Genomic DNA, 21,893 nt, shown 5'->3' with positions numbered 1-21,893 from the left:
TGTATCTCTGACCTTCTACTTACCTTTTCCTTATACATGAAGTACATAGTTGAGCATTTCCAATGGAGGTGAATTCTTGAAGTTTCTATCAGAAAAGATCTTGAGAAATATTTTCTCAAGGTTCAGTTATTGTTTTTTTTTAATGTTTATTTTTGAGAGTGCACATATGCGCAGGAGCAGGGGAAGGGCAGAGAGGTGAACAGAGGATTGGAAGCTGACTCTGCACTGACAGCAGACAGCCTGACGTGGGGCTTGAACTCATGAACTGCAACATCATGACCTGAGCTGAAGTTGGACGCTTAACTGACTGAGCCACCCAGCTGCCCCAAGGTTCACATTTATATCTTATAGCATGTGAAAGACAGTACTCCACCAATGTCACGGAAAAGTACACTGTGAGCCTATCACTCCTTTAAAGGTAATGAGGTAATGGGTCTTCTTTTGAGACTTTTCTCTATTCTTTTAGAGGGCATTTTCACTTTTATGTGAAGAGGTACACTTCCTTTTATTTATCCTACTTGAAATTGTATTGAGATTTTTCAAATGTGTGGAGGGATGTCCTTCAGCAGCTCTGAAAAATTTTTAGCCACTCTCTTCAATACCATCTCTACCTCATTCTTTCCTGTCCTCTCCTTCTAGAACTTCAATTATTAAATATATGTTAGATGTCTTCATTCTATCCTCTACATCTATTACTTTTCTGGGTTTTTTTTCCCTCCATTGTGTTTCCATGCTGAATTCTGAATGATTCCTTCTGACCCATCTTCCAGTTTAATAATTCTCGCTTAAGCTGTATCTCTAGCTGCTGCCAGACTACAGCTGTTTTTAATTCAATTTTTATAAGTTTTCTTTTGTTTGTTCACATAGATAAGAGATAAGTGAATAATCTTTATAACGTATAGTAGTTTAGGGAATTTTCGTATACGTTTACGGGACTTAGCAAAAAACCTGTATTAGAGTTCTGGGTTTCTAATGAGCTTCTTATATATACCCTGTGGGATGATCACTAACATCTGTGTTATCAGAACCCTTAAGTTAGTCTCTTTGAGATCTTTTAATCAACAGGCACTCAACTTACAGGAGCCACTTGAATGTAACACCTACATAACATTAAATATCTGGGCCTTAAAAAAGACTGTTAGATATGCTAAGTATTTTGAGATCATTTCATTGAAGTATGTTTTAATTTAAAAATACACATGTCATTCCTAAAGTCCTGGCTAATTTTACAATGAAAAAAATAGTTTTAACTTTGGTAGAATAAACAAAAAGTAATATATAAAAGCAAATTTATTATCAGGATAACTAAATTACAAAAAATGTACATTATGTATTCTTATTTTGGTTCTTGTGACAAAAATACAATTGTAGCTAAGGTAATGTGCCCTACAATTAGCAGAACTGAGGTTACTTGAGAATCTTCCTCCCTCATCATTACTCAGATATATTGTAAGACAACATTTTGAAAGAAACAATCAGCACTATGTATGAAGTATTTCTGCAAAACCAAAACCAACCAACCAAACAAACAAACAACAAACCCCGAATCGTATCAGTCCTCTAGATCAGGGGTTCTCAAGGTATGGTCACCAGACCAGGTCCCCAGAGCATCAGTATCATCTGGGAACTTGTTAAAAATGCGAACTCTTGAATCTATTGAATCAGAAACTTGGTGGGGAGGGGGGTGTCCAGCAATCTGAGTTTTAATCATTGCACCAGATGATTCTGATACCTGCTCAATTTTGAGCACCACTCTCCAGCATTACCAGTTTAATCAGGACTTATAGGGAATAGAAGAACATGTTAAAGAGCACCAACATGAGGTAAACCAGTCAAAAGTGGGACAACTGGACATTCTGCGCTTACTGATACGATGTCTCAGAAATTATACAACATTACCTATGAGGTATTTTTTGTTTCCCACCCCACCCATTTACACCTGGATCTAATCAGAGATCTAACTTCCTATTTATAGGCAATAATGGAACAAGTTAAATGCTATCTCCAAGTGCCAAATTCAGAACTGAGCTTCTGTAGGAAAATGACCAGTTTCTTCAAATAATAATCGACATACTACAAAAAAGAACATGGAAATGCTATAGATAATAACAAGAAGACAAAGCTTAAGGGACATCAACCAGATACAGTGTGTGAGCCCTATTTGGGATGCTGTAGAAAGACATCTGTGATAATGGGAACACTGAGGGTGAACTTGGTGTAGACAGCAGAGGGGTCCAATACACAGCAAATATTTGCTGGGGAAATCATATGATGTGTGGAACTTGTTTTAAAATCTCTAGCTCTGCTCTTCCCCTGTCAAAAGAAGTCTGACCATGAGTTGAAAACTGTTAAAGATGACTGAGAACTATAAGGGACATGACAGTATTCTGCCTGCATGCTTGAAAGGGTCAGTGATAAAAACATTTGAAACTAACAAAAATTAAACCATGATCCTTAAGACGCAGTCTTAAGTCAGGTAACTACAGCAGCTATATGTGCATCATTTTAAAGGAGTTAATGAAATCACAGTATTAAATCTATTTGATAGAAAATCTAAACTGCAAACACAGGACAGCTTTAAAGCTGAATGTTCCTTAAGAAATGGACTGTTGGGTATGATATGGACCAAGTGTTGAGCCATATCATTGTTGCCTTGAGACTCTTTGGGGGAAAAGAGGTAAAGGTGGACATGAAGCAAGAAAGACTAAACCAATACAAGTTAAAAAAAAAAAAAGTATCATATAAAATAAAACCACATTCTTTGATAGAATTCAATGCTAGAATTACAAGTCCACTATTCAAAAGATCTAACTAAACACTGTATTGTATTTTGATGCATCTTAAAATTACATAATGTTACCTTTTCAAATCTAGTCACAGGTTACACATATGATAGAACTCATATTTTAAGTCATAGTGTCATGAAAAAGATTGTAAGAGCACACACAAAGTCTCATCCACAAGGCCAGCATTTAGTGTAAGTTATGAAACAGAAGTTCTAATACTTTCCTTCACGTACCTTGAGCAATTGCAGCAAGTTTTCCCTTTTCTTCAGGGCTGAGCTGCAGCATTGTATCTATAACAGGAAGCAGTCTTTCTTTCTCACTACCTGGTTTCAGGAAAATGAATTGGAGCAAGACATTCTTCAAGTACTCCAGGTTAGCTACAGACTTTTCTCGTTCCTGATTTCTTTCCAGTCTTCTTATTTCACTTTTGAGGAGCTGATGTTAAATAAATGAGTTAAAAATGGTTTTAGGAGCTTTGGGTTAAAAATGGTGGACTGAACACATGCACTTTTCTTCCCTTCCTGCTGAAATGCCCCCCAAAAATGACTAAAAGAGAGTAGGAGAAAAGAAAAAAAGCAGATAGAAATATCAAGAAATTCCTAAAAGATGAGAAACAGAAAAAGTGGACAAGACTCAGTCCAGCAGCTTACCAACTACCACTGACAGGAGGACACAATGGATTCCACAAAAATACCAAGAAGCTCCTGCCTCAGAAGTACAGAGGAGCACGGAAATTGGGGCTGAAAATGGGGGACTGATATAAAGCCTACATAGGTTGGTACTATGGTGCTCCCTCCATCTCCTGTTCTCTACAGAAAGTAAACCAGTGGGCTCAGGGCTGTGGAATAAGACATGCTGTGAAGAGGGCAAGCCAGAGTTTGAAAACAAGGGCCACAAACCCCTTCCCTGCCCTGCTCACAGACTGCAGGTAGTCACGGTGTCCACAGTGAAGTTATGTTTACATGATGCACAGCATTTCACCAAAACAAAAGCCAAGTCCATGATAGAGTAAATATAAGGAATATAAGACGATCTAAGATATTACCAAAAAAATGGGGCAAAGGGTGATAGAAAAGATGGCAAAATGTTAAAGTCTTTGGAGATTTGTGGGTTGAAACAGACAAAAATAGTTATACTTCATCATTTTATGTTAGTCCAGGAAAGTTAGCAAACTTGGTCCTAAAATCTACGGTCATTCTGAAAAGTGACAATAAGGTCCAAGAAATCATTCAGGAATGTAAATTTGTGGAAATATAACATTTGAATAGTCACTTAGACTCATTGGGCTAGTTAGCAATTTGTTATATGTGATAATGTTTGGAATATGTAGAAAATGTTATTTTATACAGATGCATATTACAATATTTAGAAGTGAATGTCATAGTATATACAATTTACTATGAATAATGTAATAACTCAGTATAAAACAGTTAACTGAACAAGGAGAGCTGAGGCTCTCCACCGAAGGACAGCCTATTTGGACAAGCATGTACAGGGCAGAAGCCATGTGCTCTCCAGACATACAAGAGCTGCAATGTTGCTCCCCACTTATCAGCTTCAATCATTTCTCTCATCAGTGATGTGAGGATTAAATGAGATGGTCTATGTAAAGCCAAGGGCCTGGCTCATGAGAATTGCACAATAAGTAATAGGACTATTTTTGGAGAAGTGACTTAGCAGTGAGCCTGGGTGCATTGTGTAACACTCAACTGCACCACAATCTATTACCACGTGTTTCTAGTGTCGCTTTTATTTATTTATTTTAATTTTTAAATTAAAAAAAAAATTTTAATTTACATCCAAATTAGTTAGCATATAGTGCAACAATGATTTCAGGAGTAGATTCCTTAATGCCCCTTACCCATTTAGCCCATCCCCCCCTCCCACAACCCCTCCAGTAACCCTCTGTTTGTTCTCTATATTTAAGAGTCTCTTATGTTTTGTCCCCTCCCTGTTTATGTTATTTTTGCTTACGTTCCCTTATGTTCACCTGTTCTGTGTCTTAAAGTCCTCATATGAATGAAGTCATATGGTATTTGTCTTTCTCTAATTTTGCTTAGCATAATACCCTTAGTTCCATCCACATACTTGTAAATGGCAAGATTTCATTCTTTTTGATTGCCGAGTGATACTCCATTGTCTATATATACCATATATATAGATGTATACTATATATACTTCTTTATCCATTCATCCATCGATGGATATTTGGGCTCCTTCCATACTTTGGCTATTATTATTAGTGCTGCTATTAACATTGGGGTGCATGTGCCCCTTCGAAACAGCATATCTGTATCCCTTTGGATAAATAGCTCATAGTGTAATTGTTGGATCGTACATAGTTCTATTTTTAATTTTTTGAGGAACTTCCATACTGTTTTCCAGAGTGGCTGCACCAGTTTGCATTCCCACCAGCAGTGCAAAAGAGATCCTCTTTCTCTGCCTCCTCACCAACATCTATTGATGCCCGAGTTGTTAATGTTAGCCATTCTGACAGGTGTGAGGTGGTATCTCATTGTGGTTTTGATTTATATTTCCCCGATGATGAGTGATGTTGGGTATTATTTAATGTGTCGGGTGGCCATATGGATGTCTTCCTTGGAGAAGTGTCTATTCGTGTCTTTTTCCCTTTTCTTCACTGGATTATTTGTTTTTTGGGTGTTGAGTATGATAAGTTCTTTATAGATTTTGGATACTAACCCTTTATCTGATATGTCGTTTGCAAATATCTTCTCCCATTCCATCAGTTGCCTTTTAGTTTTGCTGATTGTTTCCTTCGCTGTGCAGGAGCTTTTTATTTTGGTGAGGTCCCAACAGTTAATTTTTGCTTTTGTTTCCCTTGCCTCCAGAGATGTATTAAGAAGTTGCTGCGGCCAAGGTCAAAGAGGTTTTTGCTTGCTTTCTCCTCGAGGATTTTGATGGCTTCCTGTCTCACATTTAGGCCTTTCATCCATTTTGAGTTTATTTTTGTGTATGGTGTAAGAAAGTGGTCCAGGTTCAGTTTTCTGCATATTGCTGTCCAATTTTCCCAGCACCAGTTGCTGAAGAGACTGTCTTTATTCCACTGGATAGTCTTTCCTCCTTTGTCAAAGATTAGTTGGCCATACATTTGTGGTCCATTTCTGGGTTCTCTATTCTGACCATTGATCTGTGTGTCTGTTTTTGTGCCAGTACCGTCCTGATGATTACAGCTTTGTAATACAGCTTGAATTCTGGGATTGTTATGCCTCTTTTCAAGATTGCTTTGGCTATTCAGGGTCTTTTCTGGATCCATATAAATTTTAGGATTGGTTGTTGTAGCTCTGTGAAGAATGCTGGTGTTATTTTCATAGGGATGGCATTGAATATGTAGATTGCTTTGGATAGTATTGACATTTTAACAGTATTTGTTCTTCCTATCCAGGAGCATGGATATTTTTCCATGTTTTTGTGTCTTCTTCAATTTCTTTCATAAGCTTTCTACAGTTTTCAGTGTATGATTTTTTTTCACCTCTTTGGTTATGTTTGTTCCTAGGTATTTTATGGTTTTTGGTGCAATTGTGAATGGGATCAATTCCTTGATTTCTCTTTCTGTTGCTTCATTGTTGGTGTATAGGAATGCAAGCAATTTCTGTGCATTGATTTTACATCCTGCAATTTTGCTGAATTCATGAATCAGTTCTAGCAGTTTTTTGTGGATTCTTTTGGGTTTTCCATATAGAGTATCATGTCATCTGTGAAGAGTGTAAGTTTGACCTCCTCCTGGCCAATGTGGATGCTTTTTATTTCTTTGTGTTGTCTGATTGCTGAGGCTAAGACTTCCAATACTATGTGGTGAGAGTGGACAATCTGTCTTGTTCCTGAGGATGATATTAGCATTGGGTCTTTCGTATATGGCTTTTATGATCTTGAGGTATGATCCTTCTATCCCTACTTTCTTGAGGGTTTTTTTTTTTTTTTATCAAGAAAGGATGCTATATTTTGTTAAATGCTTTCTCTGCATCTATTGAGATCATATGGTTCCTGTCCTTTCTTTCATTGATGTGATAAATCACATTGATTGTTTTGCGGATATTGAACCAGCCCTGCATCCCAGGTATAATCCCACTGGATCGCCGTGAATAATTTTCTTAATGTATTGCTGGATCTGGTTGGCTAAAATCTTGTTGAGGATTTTTGCATCCATGTTCATCAGGGATATTGGTCTATAGTTCTTTCTCCTTTTTAGTGGGGTCTCTGGTTTTGGAATTAAGGTAATGTTGGACTCAAGAAAGAGTTTTGAAATTTCCCTTCCATTTCTATTTTTTGGAACAGCTTCAACAGAATACGTGTTAACTCTTCCTTAAGTGTTTGGTAGATATTGGTTTTTTGTTCTCCTTTTTAGTGGCGTCTCTGGTTTTGGAATCAAGGTAATGCTGGCTTCATAGAAAGAGTTTGGAAGTTTTCTATTTTTTGGAACATTTCTATTTCTATATTTTGGAACAGCTTCCATTTCTATATTTTGGAACAGCTTCAAGAGAATAGGTGTTAACTCCTCTTTAAATGTGGGGTAGAATTCCCCTGGAAAGCCATCTGGCCCTGGACTCTTGTCTTTTTGGGATTTTTGATTATGAATTTGATTTCTTTATGGGTTATGGGTCTGTTCAAATTTTCTATTTCTTCCGGTTTCAGTTTTGATAGTGTATATGTTTCTAGGAATTTGTCCATTTCTTCCAGATTGCCCATTTTATTGGCATATAATTGCTCATAATATTCTCTTATTGTTGATTGTATTTCTGCTGTGTTGGTTGTGATCTCTCCTCTTTCATTGTTGATTTTATTTATTTGGGTCGTTTCCTTTTTTCTTTTTGATCCAACTGGCTAGTAGTTTATCAATGTTGTTAATTCTTTCCAAGAAACATCTTCTGGTTTCATTGATCTGTTCTACTGTCTTGTTTTGTTTTGTTTTGGTTCTGATAGCATTATTTTGGCTCTAATCTTTATTATTTCCTGTCTTCTGCTGGCTTTGAGTTTTATTTGCTGTTCTTTTTGCAGATCTTCAAGATGTAAGGCTAGGTTGTGTATCTGAGACCTTTCTTCCTTCTTTAGGAAGGCTTGGATTCCTATATACTTTCCTCTTATGACCGCCTTTGCTGTGTCCCAGAGGTTTTGGGTTGTAGTGTTATCATTTTCATTGGCTTCCATGCACTTGTTAATTTCCTCTTCAACTTCTTGGTTAGCCCATTCATTCTTTAGTAGGATGTTCTTTAGTCTCCAAGTATTTGTAACCTTTCCAAATTTTTTCTTGTGGTTAATTTCAAGTTTCATAGCACTGTGGTCTGAAAATATGCACGGTATGATCTCCATCTTTTTGTACTTGTTGAGGGCTGATTTATGTCCCAGTATGTGGTCTATTCTGGAGAACGATCTATGTGCACTAGAGAGAAATGTATATTCCACTGCTTTAGGATGAAATCTTCTGCATATATATTAAGTCCATCTGGTCCAGTGTTTCATTCAAAGACATTGTTTCCTTGTTGGTTTTTTGATTAGATGATCTGTCTATTGCTGGAAGTGGGGGTGTTGAAGTCCCCTACTATTATGGTATTGTTATCAATGAGTTTTTTTATGTTTGTGATTAATTGATTTATATATTTGGGTGTTTCCACAGTTGGCGCATAAATGTTTACAACTGTCAGGTCTTCTTGGTGGATAGACCCCTTAATTATGATATAATGCCCTTCTTCATCTCTTGTTACAGTCTTTATTTTAAAGTCTAGATTGTCTGATATAAGTATAGCTACTCTGGCTTTCTTTTATTGACCATTAGCATGACAGATGGTTCTCCATCCCCTTACTTTCAATCTGAAGGTATCTTTAGATTAAAGTGGGTCTCTTGTAAACAGCATGTAGATGGATCTTGTTTTCTTACCCATTCTGTTACCCTATGTCTTTTGATTTGAGCATTTAGTCCATTGACGTTTAGAGTACTGAAAGATATGAATTTATTGCCATTATGTTGCTTGTGCTTGTAGAGTTGGGAGTTCCTGGTGGTGTTCTCTGGTCCTTTCTATCTTTGTTCCTTTTGGTCTTTATTTTTTTGTCTTTTCTCTCTCAGGGTGTCCCCCCTTAAAATTTCTTCCAGGGCTGGTTTAGTAGTCACAAACTCCTTTAATTTTTGTTTGTCTGGGAAACTTTTAATCTGTCCTTCTATTTTGAATGACAGCCTTGCTGGATAAAGAGTTCTTGGCTGCATATTTTTTCTGATTCACCACATTGAATATATCCTGCCACTCCTTTCTGGCTTGCCAAGTTTCTGTGGACAGGTCTGCTGCAAATCTGATTTGTCTTCCCTTGTAGGTTAAGGACTTTTTTTCCTTTGCTGCTTTCATGATTCTCTCCTTGCCTGAGTATTTTGTGAATTTGACTATGATTGGCCTTGATGATGGTTGGGTTTTTTTAATCTAATGGGAGTCCTCTGTGCTTCCTGGATTTTGATGTCTGTGTCTTCCCCCAGCTTAGGAAAGTTTTCTGCTATGATTTGCTCCCATAACCCTTCTACCTCTTTTTCTCTCTCTTCATCTTCTGGGACCCCTATGATTCTAACGTTGTTCCTTTTTAATGAGTCACTGATTTCTCTAATTCTTAAATTGTGCTCTTTTTCCTTAGTCTCCCTCTTTTTTTCTGCTTCATTATTCTCCATAAGTTTGTCCTCTATATCACTGATTCTCTGCGCTGTCTCATCCATCCTTGACGCCATGGCATCCATTCGAGATTTCAGCTCAGTTATAACATTTTTTATTTCATCCTGACTGGCTTTTACTTCTTTTATCTCTGCAGAAAGGGATTCTAATCTATTTTCGACTCCAGCTAGTATTCTTATTATTGTGCTTCTAAATTCTGATTCAGACATCTTGCTTGTACCTGTGTTAGTTAAGCCTCTTTCATTTCTTCCTGCTCTTTCTTTTGGGGTGAATTCCTTTATTTCATCATTTTGAAGAGAAAAAAGGAATTAATGAGGTAAAAAAATTAAAATTAAAAAAATTAAAATTAAAAAAATATTAAAATTGAAAAATTAAACACGCGCACACATACCCACACACACAAAACTCGAATAAGTGATGATAGATCCTAAGTGTGTTTTAGTCTGGGTGTTGAAAGGGGCTTAACAGATCAGAGAAAAAGGGAAAGAAAGAAGGAAAAAAAGGAAATCTTTTGAAAATTTGAAGAAATGAATAGACTAAAGTAGAATAAAATGAAGTGATGGAAATAAAATAGAATTCAAAAAAATTTAGATAAATGTAAAAAATATAATAGAAAAAATTAAAGAAAAATATTTGTAATAAAAATTGAAAACAAAAATGAAGTTTTTCTCTTTCTGTATTCAAGAAAAAGAAATGAAAAAGAGAAAAAAGGAAAAGAAAAAAAAGGGAAAATTGAATAAATGGACCAGTGAACAGACTGAAATATGATAGAAACGACTTCATTTTTCTCTAGAAGTCCAACTATGAATAGCTTTAATAATATGAATAGCTTTAATAATAGCTTTAGTTTAGTCCATAAACTAAGCAGATGGAGAGACTCATGTTCCTGAAGAGCGAGGTTGGCCTGGTTGGGTGGGGCTTAGTGTAACGGCTCATTCTTCACTAGATGGTACTGCTTAGCTTACTGGGGTGGATTGGTGTGGCGCTTGTAGGTGTGTACATGCATGTGCAAGAGCGGTGATAATGGTGTCATCCAGCTACCCAGTCTCTCGTATCAGAACTCTGTTCTCCCTGATCAGCAATCACACACACATCCTTTGTCTTCAGTACCGTCCTTTGTCTTCGGCTCCCGTCCACTCCCCGGCTTTACACAGTCTGTGGCCATGCCCCAGGCAGAACCTCCCTCCTGAGTTTTATCTCACATGCGGCTGTTTTTCCCCACCCCTTACTTCTGAGGAACTGTGGCTTTGACCTGTTCTGTCCCTCTGCGGGAGGGTGTCACCAAGCAATGGCCAGGTGCTGGCTGCACCCAGGAACATTCGTGGGCCTGCGCTGCTGCTGGTACCCAGGGACTGCGGCTAGGTGCCAGCCCACCCCAGAAAAAGTTCACGCAATCGGGTAGCAGCAGTGTTTTAGGGATTATGACAAATCACCACACACATTTGGCACCAGGCTTCACCCCCAGCAACCTTGTTCCAGAACCAGTAGATACGGTTGTTCTTCCAGGTCCACTGGGGCCTTTGCCTTTGGGGGAGTCACAGAGCTTCTACCAGGTGTCCTCCCAGCAGGGGAACTGCCTCTCCCATGTGGTCCAAAGACCCCCAGGCTTCACTCTGCTCCTGGGGATTCACTCTTCTCACCAGAGCATCGCCAGGTATTGTGATGCAGAGCTTCAGACTCTGTAATTGCCCTGTTTATAGAGTCTTAATAGAGTTTAAACCCTTTCTTTTTCCTTTCTCCATTTTTAGTTGAGTCCCTGCAGCTGTTTCCACGGTTCTACTTTCTTTCCAGCTGCTTTTGGTGGGGGGGGGGGGGGTGCTTTTCCCGTGTTCTCCCCACCTCCATCCTCTCCACATGCAAAAACGGCTCCCTGCCCTCCACGGCCTCTCTCTTCCCCAGTTTACCTCTCTGTGCTGCGTACCTGCTGAATTTTGTGGTTCAGGTTGTGCAGATTGTTGTGTTAATCCTCAGTTTTCTAGGTGTGCAGGATGGTTTAGTGTTGATCTGGCTGTATCTCATGGACATGAGACACAAGAAAAACTTCCATGCTGTTCCGCCATCTTGGCTTCTCCCTTCTACTGTTGCTTTTAAATAGGAAAGCTTCCTATGCTACCTTCCTATCTCTACCCACAATTGTGATAAGTAGTTTAGGGCCATAAATATCAGCTGAATGATATGAATGAGAAGTGTCTACAGTTTATCTTTAGAACTTAAGGGCCCATACCTATTTGAGTTTTACATAAGCACATGTGGAACAATGACTTGTGAACCTACTCTAATCTATTTCTGAATCTATTATGGTTTCTTAGAAAAAGCAGGAATTAAAGTAGTCTTCCTATATATAACACATACCAAAGCAAGTAGTATTTCTCAGTTTCAGGAATGTAGTGTCATAAACAATCAAGATGTGATGGATGTGTCTCATCTGTGAGAGTAGGGGGTGCAGTCAAGAAAACCAATCTGGTACAAAGAGTATTTTCTGGGTGGCAGTGTTTGATCTTACCTTAATTTGCTCCATAAGGATTGCATTGGTTGCTTCTGTTTCCCGAAGCAGGACATTTAAGTGATCAGCGCTTTTTGTGGTAGAACTGAGCTTTTGAACCAATTCTTCTTTGGTAAATTCAGCATGCCATAAAGGAGGCTCTGCAAGATGTTGTTCCAGTAATTAATTCTCAAAATCAGAGATTATAGATGAAGATTCTAAGTAAGAAATATATCTAAGTATGGATATTTTAGTTTGCAATATTACTCAGGTCCACTCTCTGTCATTCTTCTATTCAACATATCTCCGTTACATGTTGAATGTAACACTAATAAGGCAGAATCTCTGTTGTAAAGCATGTAATCTAACTGCATTCAAGTTCTATGAACCCCAGTTCTAGAATTTGTAGACAGTTCTATCAGTTTCACTACTCACACTCCTCTATGTCCCAAGAGTTTATGTCATTTTACTTATAAACAAGGGGAGTAGTAACATTCACCAATCGTTTATATCATGGATGCTTGTAAGAATTTTATATGAAGAGGGTAGGTATCATTATTCAAATTTTATAGAGAAGGAACAGGCTCGAAGTTGACAAAGAATTTTGGCAGATCTGATTCTTTTTTTTTAAATTTTTTTTTTTTTTCAACGTTTTTTATTTATTTTTGGAACAGAGAGAGACAAAGCATGAACGGGGGAGGGGCAGAAAGAAAGGGAGACACAGAATCGGAAACAGGCTCCAGGCTCCGAGCCATCAGCCCAGAGCCCGACGTGGGGCTCGAACTCACGGACCGCGAGATCGTGACCTGGCTGAAGTCGGACGCTTAACCGACTGCGCCACCCAGGCGCCCCTGGCAGATCTGATTCTTGAGTCTGCTGCCAGTCTCTCGTGATGCCTCCATGCCATTACTACTAACCTTGCCTGGAAGACTAACTGCAGTTTCCACCCACACCACAATCAGTGACCATGGACACAAACAGTCCTTACTCTAGATCCTGAAACTTCAGTTACAGGATAGAGTCTCTCTGAATTATGAACATTAATGTTCATGACCGGTAAGACTAACATGTACCAAAACTTTACCATATTTAAATACGTTTAGCACTACTAAGTCACCCAGAGGAATAAATGAAAGCTGTCAGTTTCTTAGAAGGGTGAGAGAATAGTTCATCCTACTTTCTAATACTACATAGCTTACAACCATCTATTTCGGGCTCAAGCTTAGAGCAGAACTAGCATTAAAAACAAACAAACAATTGCTTCATTCTGTAGAAGAGTCTTCCATTTGGGGTGGAACACTGAAAGAAATTTTCCTAGAGTAGTTAAAAAAAACAAGTATAACTTAAGGGTTAGGATTTATTAGACAAGACAACAGAGCTAAATAAGAAAAACATACCCAAAGAGAGAGACCTACCAAGTTTAGTTTCAGGAGAATTAAGCAGTTGCTCTAAAGACTGTGTGTGAGTGCCAGAGGAAGATACAGACTCTGTGTCAGTTGTCTCCATTCCTTCTCCCTCCTCCCGGGTTATGGTGTACATGTCTGGTAGGGGAAGGTCTGTGCTTCTCCTTTCTCGAAGGTTCTTCAAAGGTTGGTGGGAAGAAGCTGGGCCTATTAAATTTTTTTTTTAAAAGTGTGAGATTGTTCGAAACCATGGATTCAGCATTCACTAAGATACACGATGAGATTAAAATGATCATAGGGATGTCAAATGGTATGATAGGGAATTTGAAGAACTAGAAGACAAGTAATAGGTGCATAAAGAATTTCTAAGCTAGGGGCGCCTGGGTGGCTCAGTCGGTTGGGCATCTGACTTCGGCTCAGGTCATGATCTCGTGGTCCGTGAGTTTGAGCCCCGCATCGGGCTCTGGGCTGACAGCTCAGAGCCTGGAGCCTGTTTTGGATTCTGTGTCTCCCTCTCTCTCTGACCCTTCCCTGCTCATGCTCTGTCTCTCTCTGTCTCAAAAATAAATAAATGTTAAAAAAAAAATTAAAAAAAAGAATTTCTGTCAGTACTAAAAATTTATTAAAATAGAAGTTATTGAACTTTTAATCACTTAAATAATTTCAACAGAAGCTATAAATTAATTGCTACCACCTAGATAAAATATACTATTAAATATTGTAATAGAGCTATACTGTTGCAAAATACTGGCAGAAATTCTAAAACTAGACTCTGTTTTTGAGGATTAGTTATTTCAGATAGCTGCATGCTTTCTGACACAACACTCTTGCTGAAATTTCCTGGACAGATATTCTTGTTTATTACTGCCTTACACCTTTACCTCTGCCGGTTCCTACCACTGCCTCTTCATATCTTCAGTGTTTAGCCAAAGACAGGCCTAGCATCCAGGGCAGGGATCTATTACACTCCTCAGGCCAGGCTTTCCTGTTTGCTGATAATGAACACTTGCATAGATCTGTAAGATCTGTAAGGCACTTTCAAACACATTACTTTATTAATCCCAAGAAACCCAAAGGTCAGAGAAATTAAATGACTTTGTCCAAGGTATCATAGTAGGGTTAGGGGTAAGAATTCTAACCCAGATCTGTTAAATTCCAATTTCATTTATTTTCCATTCCATGAAGTTATCTCATTTCTTTCTTTCTTTTAAGGTTTATTTATTTTGAGAGAGAGAGAGAGAGAGAGAGAGAGAGAGAGAGAGAGAATATGCACATGAGCAGGGGAGGGGCAGAGAGAGAGGGAGGGAGAAAGAATTCTAAGCAGGCTCCATGCTCAATCTCATGAACCATGAGATCATGACTGAGCCGAAATCAAGAGTCGGACACTTAATCAACTGAGCCACCATGGCACCCATCTAATTAAGCAGAAATTTTAAAGGGAAGAAACTATATTGGCCAATTGATCCTACAAGTTCATTGTTGCCCAGTTGCTGTTAGTAAGCTGCTAACTCTCATAATCCTAATCACAAAACAGATACATTTTGTGATCAACAGTGGAGAACATCAGATTCAGTGAATACTGGAATTTGGATACATGTCATGAGACTGCAGGTTATGTCTGAGTGAGAGAACAGGAAATAGTGTCACACAGAGGGTAACAAACACGTGAAAGTCAGTACTGTAAGAGGTGAGGAGGTGGCTATAAGTATAATCAACAAGGGTTCAAATGGTTCAAATATCTTCTCAGTAAGCTAATCCAAAATTCATTGGCACTGGCTTTCACCTGATACATTTTCTATTTTCTTATGAACTTGTGGAGAATGTATTTAAGTGACATAAATACATGAGAACATGAACAACCAATGTTTTCATGCATACACACATACTTCTTGTGGTCGGTTCACTCTTAAGCTGGAAAAGCTGAGCTTCCACTTTGGAGAGTTGCTGCTGTAAAGTTTCCATTGTCTTTCTGTGCTCTTCCTGCAAATGGCGCACTTGATCACGGAAGCTGCTGCGAAGGACCTCATTTTGGGACGTCAGCTGACTCACAGTCTGTGCATGTTCAGACTTTAGCATCATGTTCTCGGACTGTATTGAACACAACCTGAAGGGTGAGAGGAACTTACTTCATAGGAGATCTTTCAACTTGTCATGCTGACTCAGCTTTTCTCAACTGGGTTCTATTAGATCATTAGCCCTGAGATATTTACTAAATGTATGAATTAACTTCTAAAAGCATCTATAATGGTACTAGCTGTGCTAACCATCTGTGGACTTTGGCAGTCATCTAGTTCAAATCATTTCTGTGTTCTATAGTTCATGAGGAACCTCATTTGAGTAACCATGTTACAATGGTTCAGATGAGGAACTTCCTTCATCATTTATCAGAAAATAGGGTTAAATTTAGAGCATAAAATAATTATATCTTAAATTGTCCCCCTTTCAAGTTATCTTATGTGGTAATAGGATTACTGTACCTTTTCTGTATTACCTTGGAAACACAAAAATGAATACTTTCTTTTGATTCATAAATAAAGCCTTAGGGAAAGCCTTATGGAAAGTTTTCTGAGCCATTCTAAGCCAAGTAATGCAAAACTCTGAAACACATAGACTTGGTTTATTACAGCTGTTTTAAGATCTTGCTGCACAGTAGAATCATTGGGTCCCTTGTTAAAAACATAAACATCTAGTTCTCATCCTAGAGCCACTGAATCAGAATGTCTGGAGGTGGTCCTAGAAATTGCCTACTTTTAGCAGTTTTGCATGCAATTTTTATGTTGTCAGCCTGATGCTAGCCATGCAACTATAATTTGGGAACCACTATGTTTAATTGTTCACTTATAGTCTTGATGTTTTATGTTTGGATTTGGTAAAAAAAAAAAAAAAAAAAAAGTTTTCTTTTAATGCAAGGGAGCCACAAGTACTCTCATAAAAATTCAAACAATATGGAACCAATTACAGAAAGAAGTGAGAGTCTTCTTTAATTCAATTCCACCCCCACAGTGTAAAATCCCAACTTCAGGCACAGACATTGTTAATGGTTCAACATGTAGCTTTCCAAGAGCTATTTCCTATGTGCTACACATATGCACACCATACAGTTTTAAAACAAAATTTAGTGGCTAAAGCGTGACATACAATAAAAATATCATATGCTTCAGAAAAGGTTTCTTAATTGCCAAATTTATACTGGATCAATGAATTCAGAAAATGCTAGTGTATATGTTACCCCTCAAGCCTGCTTTTTTCGTAAGCCTTTGTTTAAATAGTATCTGCCACGAAAGTAAAGGAAGAATCATCGGCAGTCACAACAATTTTCTAAGGAAGATAATAGCTACATTTTAGAGCTAGGGTCAGGTTGGTAGTTTGCAGGTGGTATCAGTGACACTTCTGACTTTACCTAGTTAAAAGCTAGAAGCTTGAATCCCAACCTGGACCTGGAACAATTGTGCTGATGGAAGTTTACCATCCGTCTCAGCTGTTATTGATGTGTTTATAGTAGCTGTACCCTCTGGGCAATGTAGTAGGTATTAGCTTCTCAGCCCAGTTATTCCTCTTGAGATGTTTTTACAATCTCATATAGAGAAAGTATGAATATTAAGATGTTTAAAAAAAGAAGAGGATTTATAAAGAAAAGGCTATTTCTTCATACTGGGACACAGATAGTAACAATATTACTCTTAATATGTGTGAAGAAGGGGGTTAAGACCTCTAAAGATATCTCACATGCTGTGAAGTTTCTAGGACTAAGAGTGCCTGGCACATAGTAGGTACTGAAAAAATGTTTATTGAACTTTAGAGGCATCATTTGCACTTTTATTTGTGTTAGCAATATATTTTGCAATAACTTTTCTAAAGTAAAGAATAAGTGTGGGAAATTTCTAATGTAAAGAGCAAGCAAGCATCACTATACTTAAGCTAATCTCATGGTAAACTCCGATGATAAGGAGCTAGAAAATCGGTAGATCTTCCTGGAAACTTTTGATTTACATGTTTAACTTATATAAATTACACTGCTAAAAGATTAGAAAGCCAATAAAATGAAGTTTTTGAGACTACCATAGATTAGGTAGGTATTAAAAGCATACCTGAGACATGTAAAGTATTCCAACATCCTTGATGAATGATGCTCAATGAAGAACTCTTTTCCTTAGTCTAAGATACAACAAATATTACCACCCAACTTCTTCATTAGGAATCCAAAGTTCCTTGTTCACAATAATCTACTCCTCCTGCCAGTACCCCTAAGGTCTACTGAAAGTACTGATTAACAGTAATAATATAACAAGTTGAAGACAGTTGCAAAGGTAAGTTGTATATTCCTTTTCAGCCAGCAGCTGTCTGAATGTTTTCCTCTCGAGAGAAAGAAAAATGCTTAGAATTTGAAACTTGAGTTGGAAAGTGGGTTTTTTTAAAAGAAACATTCTGGTCATGAAGGCCATAGGAGAGACAGAATATTGGATGAACAGATAGTTAATTGTTTTTTAAAAAAGTGAAGCATAAAAACAATAAAAAAGGAGGGCTTTAAGATAGGAAAACAAAGTTACCAAGCCTTTAGGAATATCTGTTTCTTATTTTCAATTTATCCCAAGGAGCAACACTTTAGGAGTTCTAACAAGGAAATATTTTGCTGCCCAGTACAAACACTGTTAGTGCTGCTAGCAACCTTACTTTTCCCGGAGTTCTGCCTCTTTGGATACAGTTTCCTGCAGCATCTTGTTATGTCTTTCTAGCAGAGTGTCATGTTCAGACTGTAACATCTGAAGTTCAGATACGTTGATCTGTAAGTTATTTTGGGTGTCCTGTAATTTGATTTTTAGTTGATCAATCAGCATTTCCAGGTGTTCTCTAAAACAGAAACAGTTTTACAAAAAATTTTGGAAGATGTAAACCTGGTTTCAAATAAATTTTACTTCAATCATTTCATCTTTTAATGTCATATTCTTGTTATTATTATGGACTAAGCGAAGTATAATTGGAAGAACTCAGTTATAGAATTCATTAGAGTCAGATTTTGTGTCTTAGGCAAATGCAGATTTACAAAAAAGGCTGTGAATTTATAAATTTCATATTCAAATGAAGAGAGCATTGAATGGTATTAAAATAGCCCATTTTGTTATAGTGCTACGCTTTTAGTTAAAAAAAAAAATCAGGTCTAAGCTTAATTTCCTTAAAAAAACAAAGCATTTAATGCATAAGAAAATAGAAGGAATGTAAAACATTTACATTAAAATAATTTGAATCCAAAATTCCAGCACGATCAAAAAAGGCTCTAGAGGTGCCTGGGTGCTCAGCTGGTTAAGAGTCCGACTTGATTTCGGCTCAGGTCATGATCTCATGGTTCATGAGATCAAGCCCCATGTCGGGCTCTGCGCTGACAGTGCAGAGCCTGCTTGAGATTCTCTCTCTCCCTCTTTCTCTGCTCCTCCCCCACTCACACTCTTTCTCTCAGAATAAACACTAAAAAAAAAAAAAGAACAGCACAAAAATTTTCAAAAAAGGCTCTTGCAGATGCTGACATTTTCATATTAAATGTGTCAATATTCAATTTCTGCTTTGAAATTTGAAAATGGGTTGACAGAGAAAATATCTAATTTTTCAGTCTATAGTTCCCATATTTAATAGATACTTAAATAAAAAGTAGCAAAAGTGTAAACATACAAACATGCAGAATATTTAGTCCTAGAATAGTAAGAGGCAGATGTAAAATTGTTTTCAACACTGAATCTCTACTTATAAAACACATTTGCTGTAGAATACCTTGTTTAATATTCCTAGCATACCTTCAAGTAATTTACAAAAGTGATCTTATGCTAGTTTTAAAGATGCATTAAAAATATACTACAGAAACAAATAATTGACATGGTCATAAATTTAAAAAGAATAATTTAATTCCAGACTAGAATTTAGTACTTAATTTAAAACTTTTTGAAATAAGTAAAATGTTTTAAAGCAATTTCTATTTAGCTTAATTAAATTTTAAATGTTTGTTTTTGAGGGGGGGGGGGAGTGAGCGGGGGGGGGGGGGTGGCAGAGAGAGAGAGAGAGAGAGACCCAGAATCTGAAGCAGGCTCCAGGTCCTGAGCTGTCAGCACAGAGCCTAACACAGGGCTTGAACTCATGTACCATGAGATCATGACCTAAGCCAGAGTTGGACATCCAACTGACTTAGCCACTCAGGCACCCCTATTTAGCTTAATTAATGGTGGGTATATCAAGGAAGCATTTTTTTCCCTTCTATTTCTAAATTTTCAAAATGGGAAAAACTAATCATAACGTAACTTCAATGTCTGTATTTTTACTATGACCAGATCCTACTACAACAAGATGGCACTATTTAGTCTATACTTCAAAGACTATCTCCTCATTTCACTGCCCGTATTACACAGTTTCTGAGTTTGTAACAGTGCCCTTGGTAGTGACATTTCCCTGCTGCTGCCTGGAGATAGTGAAGCCAAGACACCCTGCTCTCGTTGCATGTAAAATTCCACAGTCAAATGAAATCAGTCGGATTTTCAACATACTTGGTGGAGGACCTATCTCAGGGGGAGGAAGGGAAAGCTGCATGTTTCTTTTAATTTTGACTTTACCTTTCTTGTTTAGCTCCCTCGGTTTCAGTCTGAGACACAGATTTATTTTTCTGTTGTTTTAGAACATTGTGAACGCGGACTTTGTAGTTCTCAAATTCAGAGGCTATAGTAGCTTGTTCTGCCTATGACATTTAAAAGAGAGAGAATAATTTTTCTATTGTGTTTTCTATTGTAACATAATCCTCTTATTTTCTTTCAGATTAATGACTTACAATGAAAACCTGTTTTAGAAAATGAATAAAATGGCTGACACTCTTTATCCCTTTGATTAACTTACCCTAAAAAGTGTGTTTCTGTTGGCCTTACACTTTTTAATTCTTTGAATGATATAATTTTGTTTGACAGGAGATGTTTCTACATGTTTTCCTCCCTGGTAGATTCATTGAGTACCCATAAATTTTGTAATGGCACTATTTTTGCCTTTGGAAACTTGGAAAGATTTTTACTTAAGATAGTCCCTCTTTTCATAAATACAAGAAAAATTCAAAGAAATTAAACTACTTGAACTTCAGATTTCTAAGGAGAGAGGGAAAAGTGAAATTCTAGGTCTTTCACTTTCCCAAGGTGATCTCCCATTACCCTTCTGCCAAATTGCTTAGATGATAGCTGCACCTCTCACAAAGCTACTGTATTGAGTTTCTTTTGTATGCTGAAGAAAGCAGGCCCTCAGAGCCATTCTAGTAGAATGTTATTTTATAATCATTTGGCCCTCAGAAACAACTATATGCTTTTTAGATTATAAAATTTAAAGAAAATAACTCTTACATACAGAAATTGCAAAACAAGGTTAAAATGGAAACATGTACCTATGTCTTCCCTTTTAACAAAAAAAAAAAAAAAGGTTATGCACATGATAGGATTGGGATGGGGTTGGGGTTAGAGTCAGATGAGCTGCACCGAGTTTTCTTCTAATAAGTGCTCTTAAATAACAGCAAACACTAAAAGGCCAGACCACAGCCCTCCCGTGAACTGCTTGCTAGGTGATAACAACACCTGTCGTCTGTGTCCACGTGAAGCATGTACCTTGGCAGCGTGGCATTCTTCTTGAAGGGCTGTCACTTTTTGCTGGTATGCGCTCAATGTGCGCTGGTGCTGGTCTGCAGAGGTCTTCAGCTGTTCATGAACTTTATGTTTCTCAGAGGTTATGTCAGCCAGCTGAATCTGGGACAAAACCTTTCAATTAAGCTCTAGCAAATTGGATCTTCACTAATTAAAGATGTTCCTTTAAATAAACTTGAGTTTTGGATCATGAGTATGTATAAGGTATAAAACTAAATAGAATTTAAAATATCTATTATTATTAAAAGAGTAAAGGCAATATAATAGAACATTTCCCCAATAAATTCAGTTTTCCTTAAAATCAATCATGAAAAATCATAAATTCCAGACTACTTATTATAGTTCAATGTTTAATTGAATATATCAAGATATTATATAAATATAACAGTTATAAAATATATATAATAATGGAAACATACATACATATGTATACAATATAAACATATGAAACCATTTTATAAACTGATTCTTGTGACTGCACTATCATTTAGAAAGCTCAGATACAGCTCTGGGGCCGTGTTGATTTTGTGTTGTACTATTCTTAGTGCATTAAGGATTTTCAAATACATGAAGAGAATCTAGCTTAAGCTAAATGGGATACTCCAGTTATATGCCATACCTGGCTTACTGCTTCTACTTTTTCAAAATGTTGAGGAAGGATATTGGGGGGGGGAATGTGTGTGGGTATATAAATATATGTACATAAGGATATTTAGAAAAATCCCTACATGGTACCTTACTTCTTTTGTAAATCCTCAGAAGTAAAAAGAATCTTACTTTATAGACTTCTACTTGCTGCTGGCTTGCCTCCAGCTCACCCTTTAAAGATGCTTGAAGTATTAAGTGATCAGTTTCCTAAAGAATAAGAATCCTGGTTATATTTAGAAAAGAAGGGATTTATAGATACATAA

General features: G+C 37.3%; 1 protein-coding gene across 2 annotated transcripts in view; it reads right to left on the bottom strand.

Moving 5' to 3' along the window:
- GCC2 (GRIP and coiled-coil domain containing 2) overlaps positions 1 to 21,893 on the bottom strand; it is a 65,980-nt gene that overhangs the window by 4,081 nt on the left and 40,006 nt on the right. For both annotated transcript variants that reach the window (XM_086701471.1, XM_025932020.2), the window contains exons 15-22: positions 21,760 to 21,837; positions 20,947 to 21,084; positions 19,924 to 20,045; positions 18,005 to 18,181; positions 15,220 to 15,437; positions 13,346 to 13,540; positions 11,952 to 12,091; positions 3,020 to 3,221 (exon numbers count right to left, since the gene is read on the bottom strand). In XM_086701471.1, coding sequence (XP_086557597.1) covers positions 3,020 to 3,221; positions 11,952 to 12,091; positions 13,346 to 13,540; positions 15,220 to 15,437; positions 18,005 to 18,181; positions 19,924 to 20,045; positions 20,947 to 21,084; positions 21,760 to 21,837 — 1,270 coding nt within the window. The remainder of the gene's footprint in view (positions 1 to 3,019; positions 3,222 to 11,951; positions 12,092 to 13,345; positions 13,541 to 15,219; positions 15,438 to 18,004; positions 18,182 to 19,923; positions 20,046 to 20,946; positions 21,085 to 21,759; positions 21,838 to 21,893) is intronic.

This window comes from Puma concolor, chromosome A3, assembly GCF_028749965.1.
Source record: "Puma concolor isolate L17-30 chromosome A3, mPumCon1.1.hap2, whole genome shotgun sequence".
NCBI classification, from domain to species: domain Eukaryota; kingdom Metazoa; phylum Chordata; class Mammalia; order Carnivora; family Felidae; genus Puma; species Puma concolor.
Note: the sequence above shows the minus strand (reverse complement) of the source record. Positions and strands in the feature narration are given on the sequence as shown.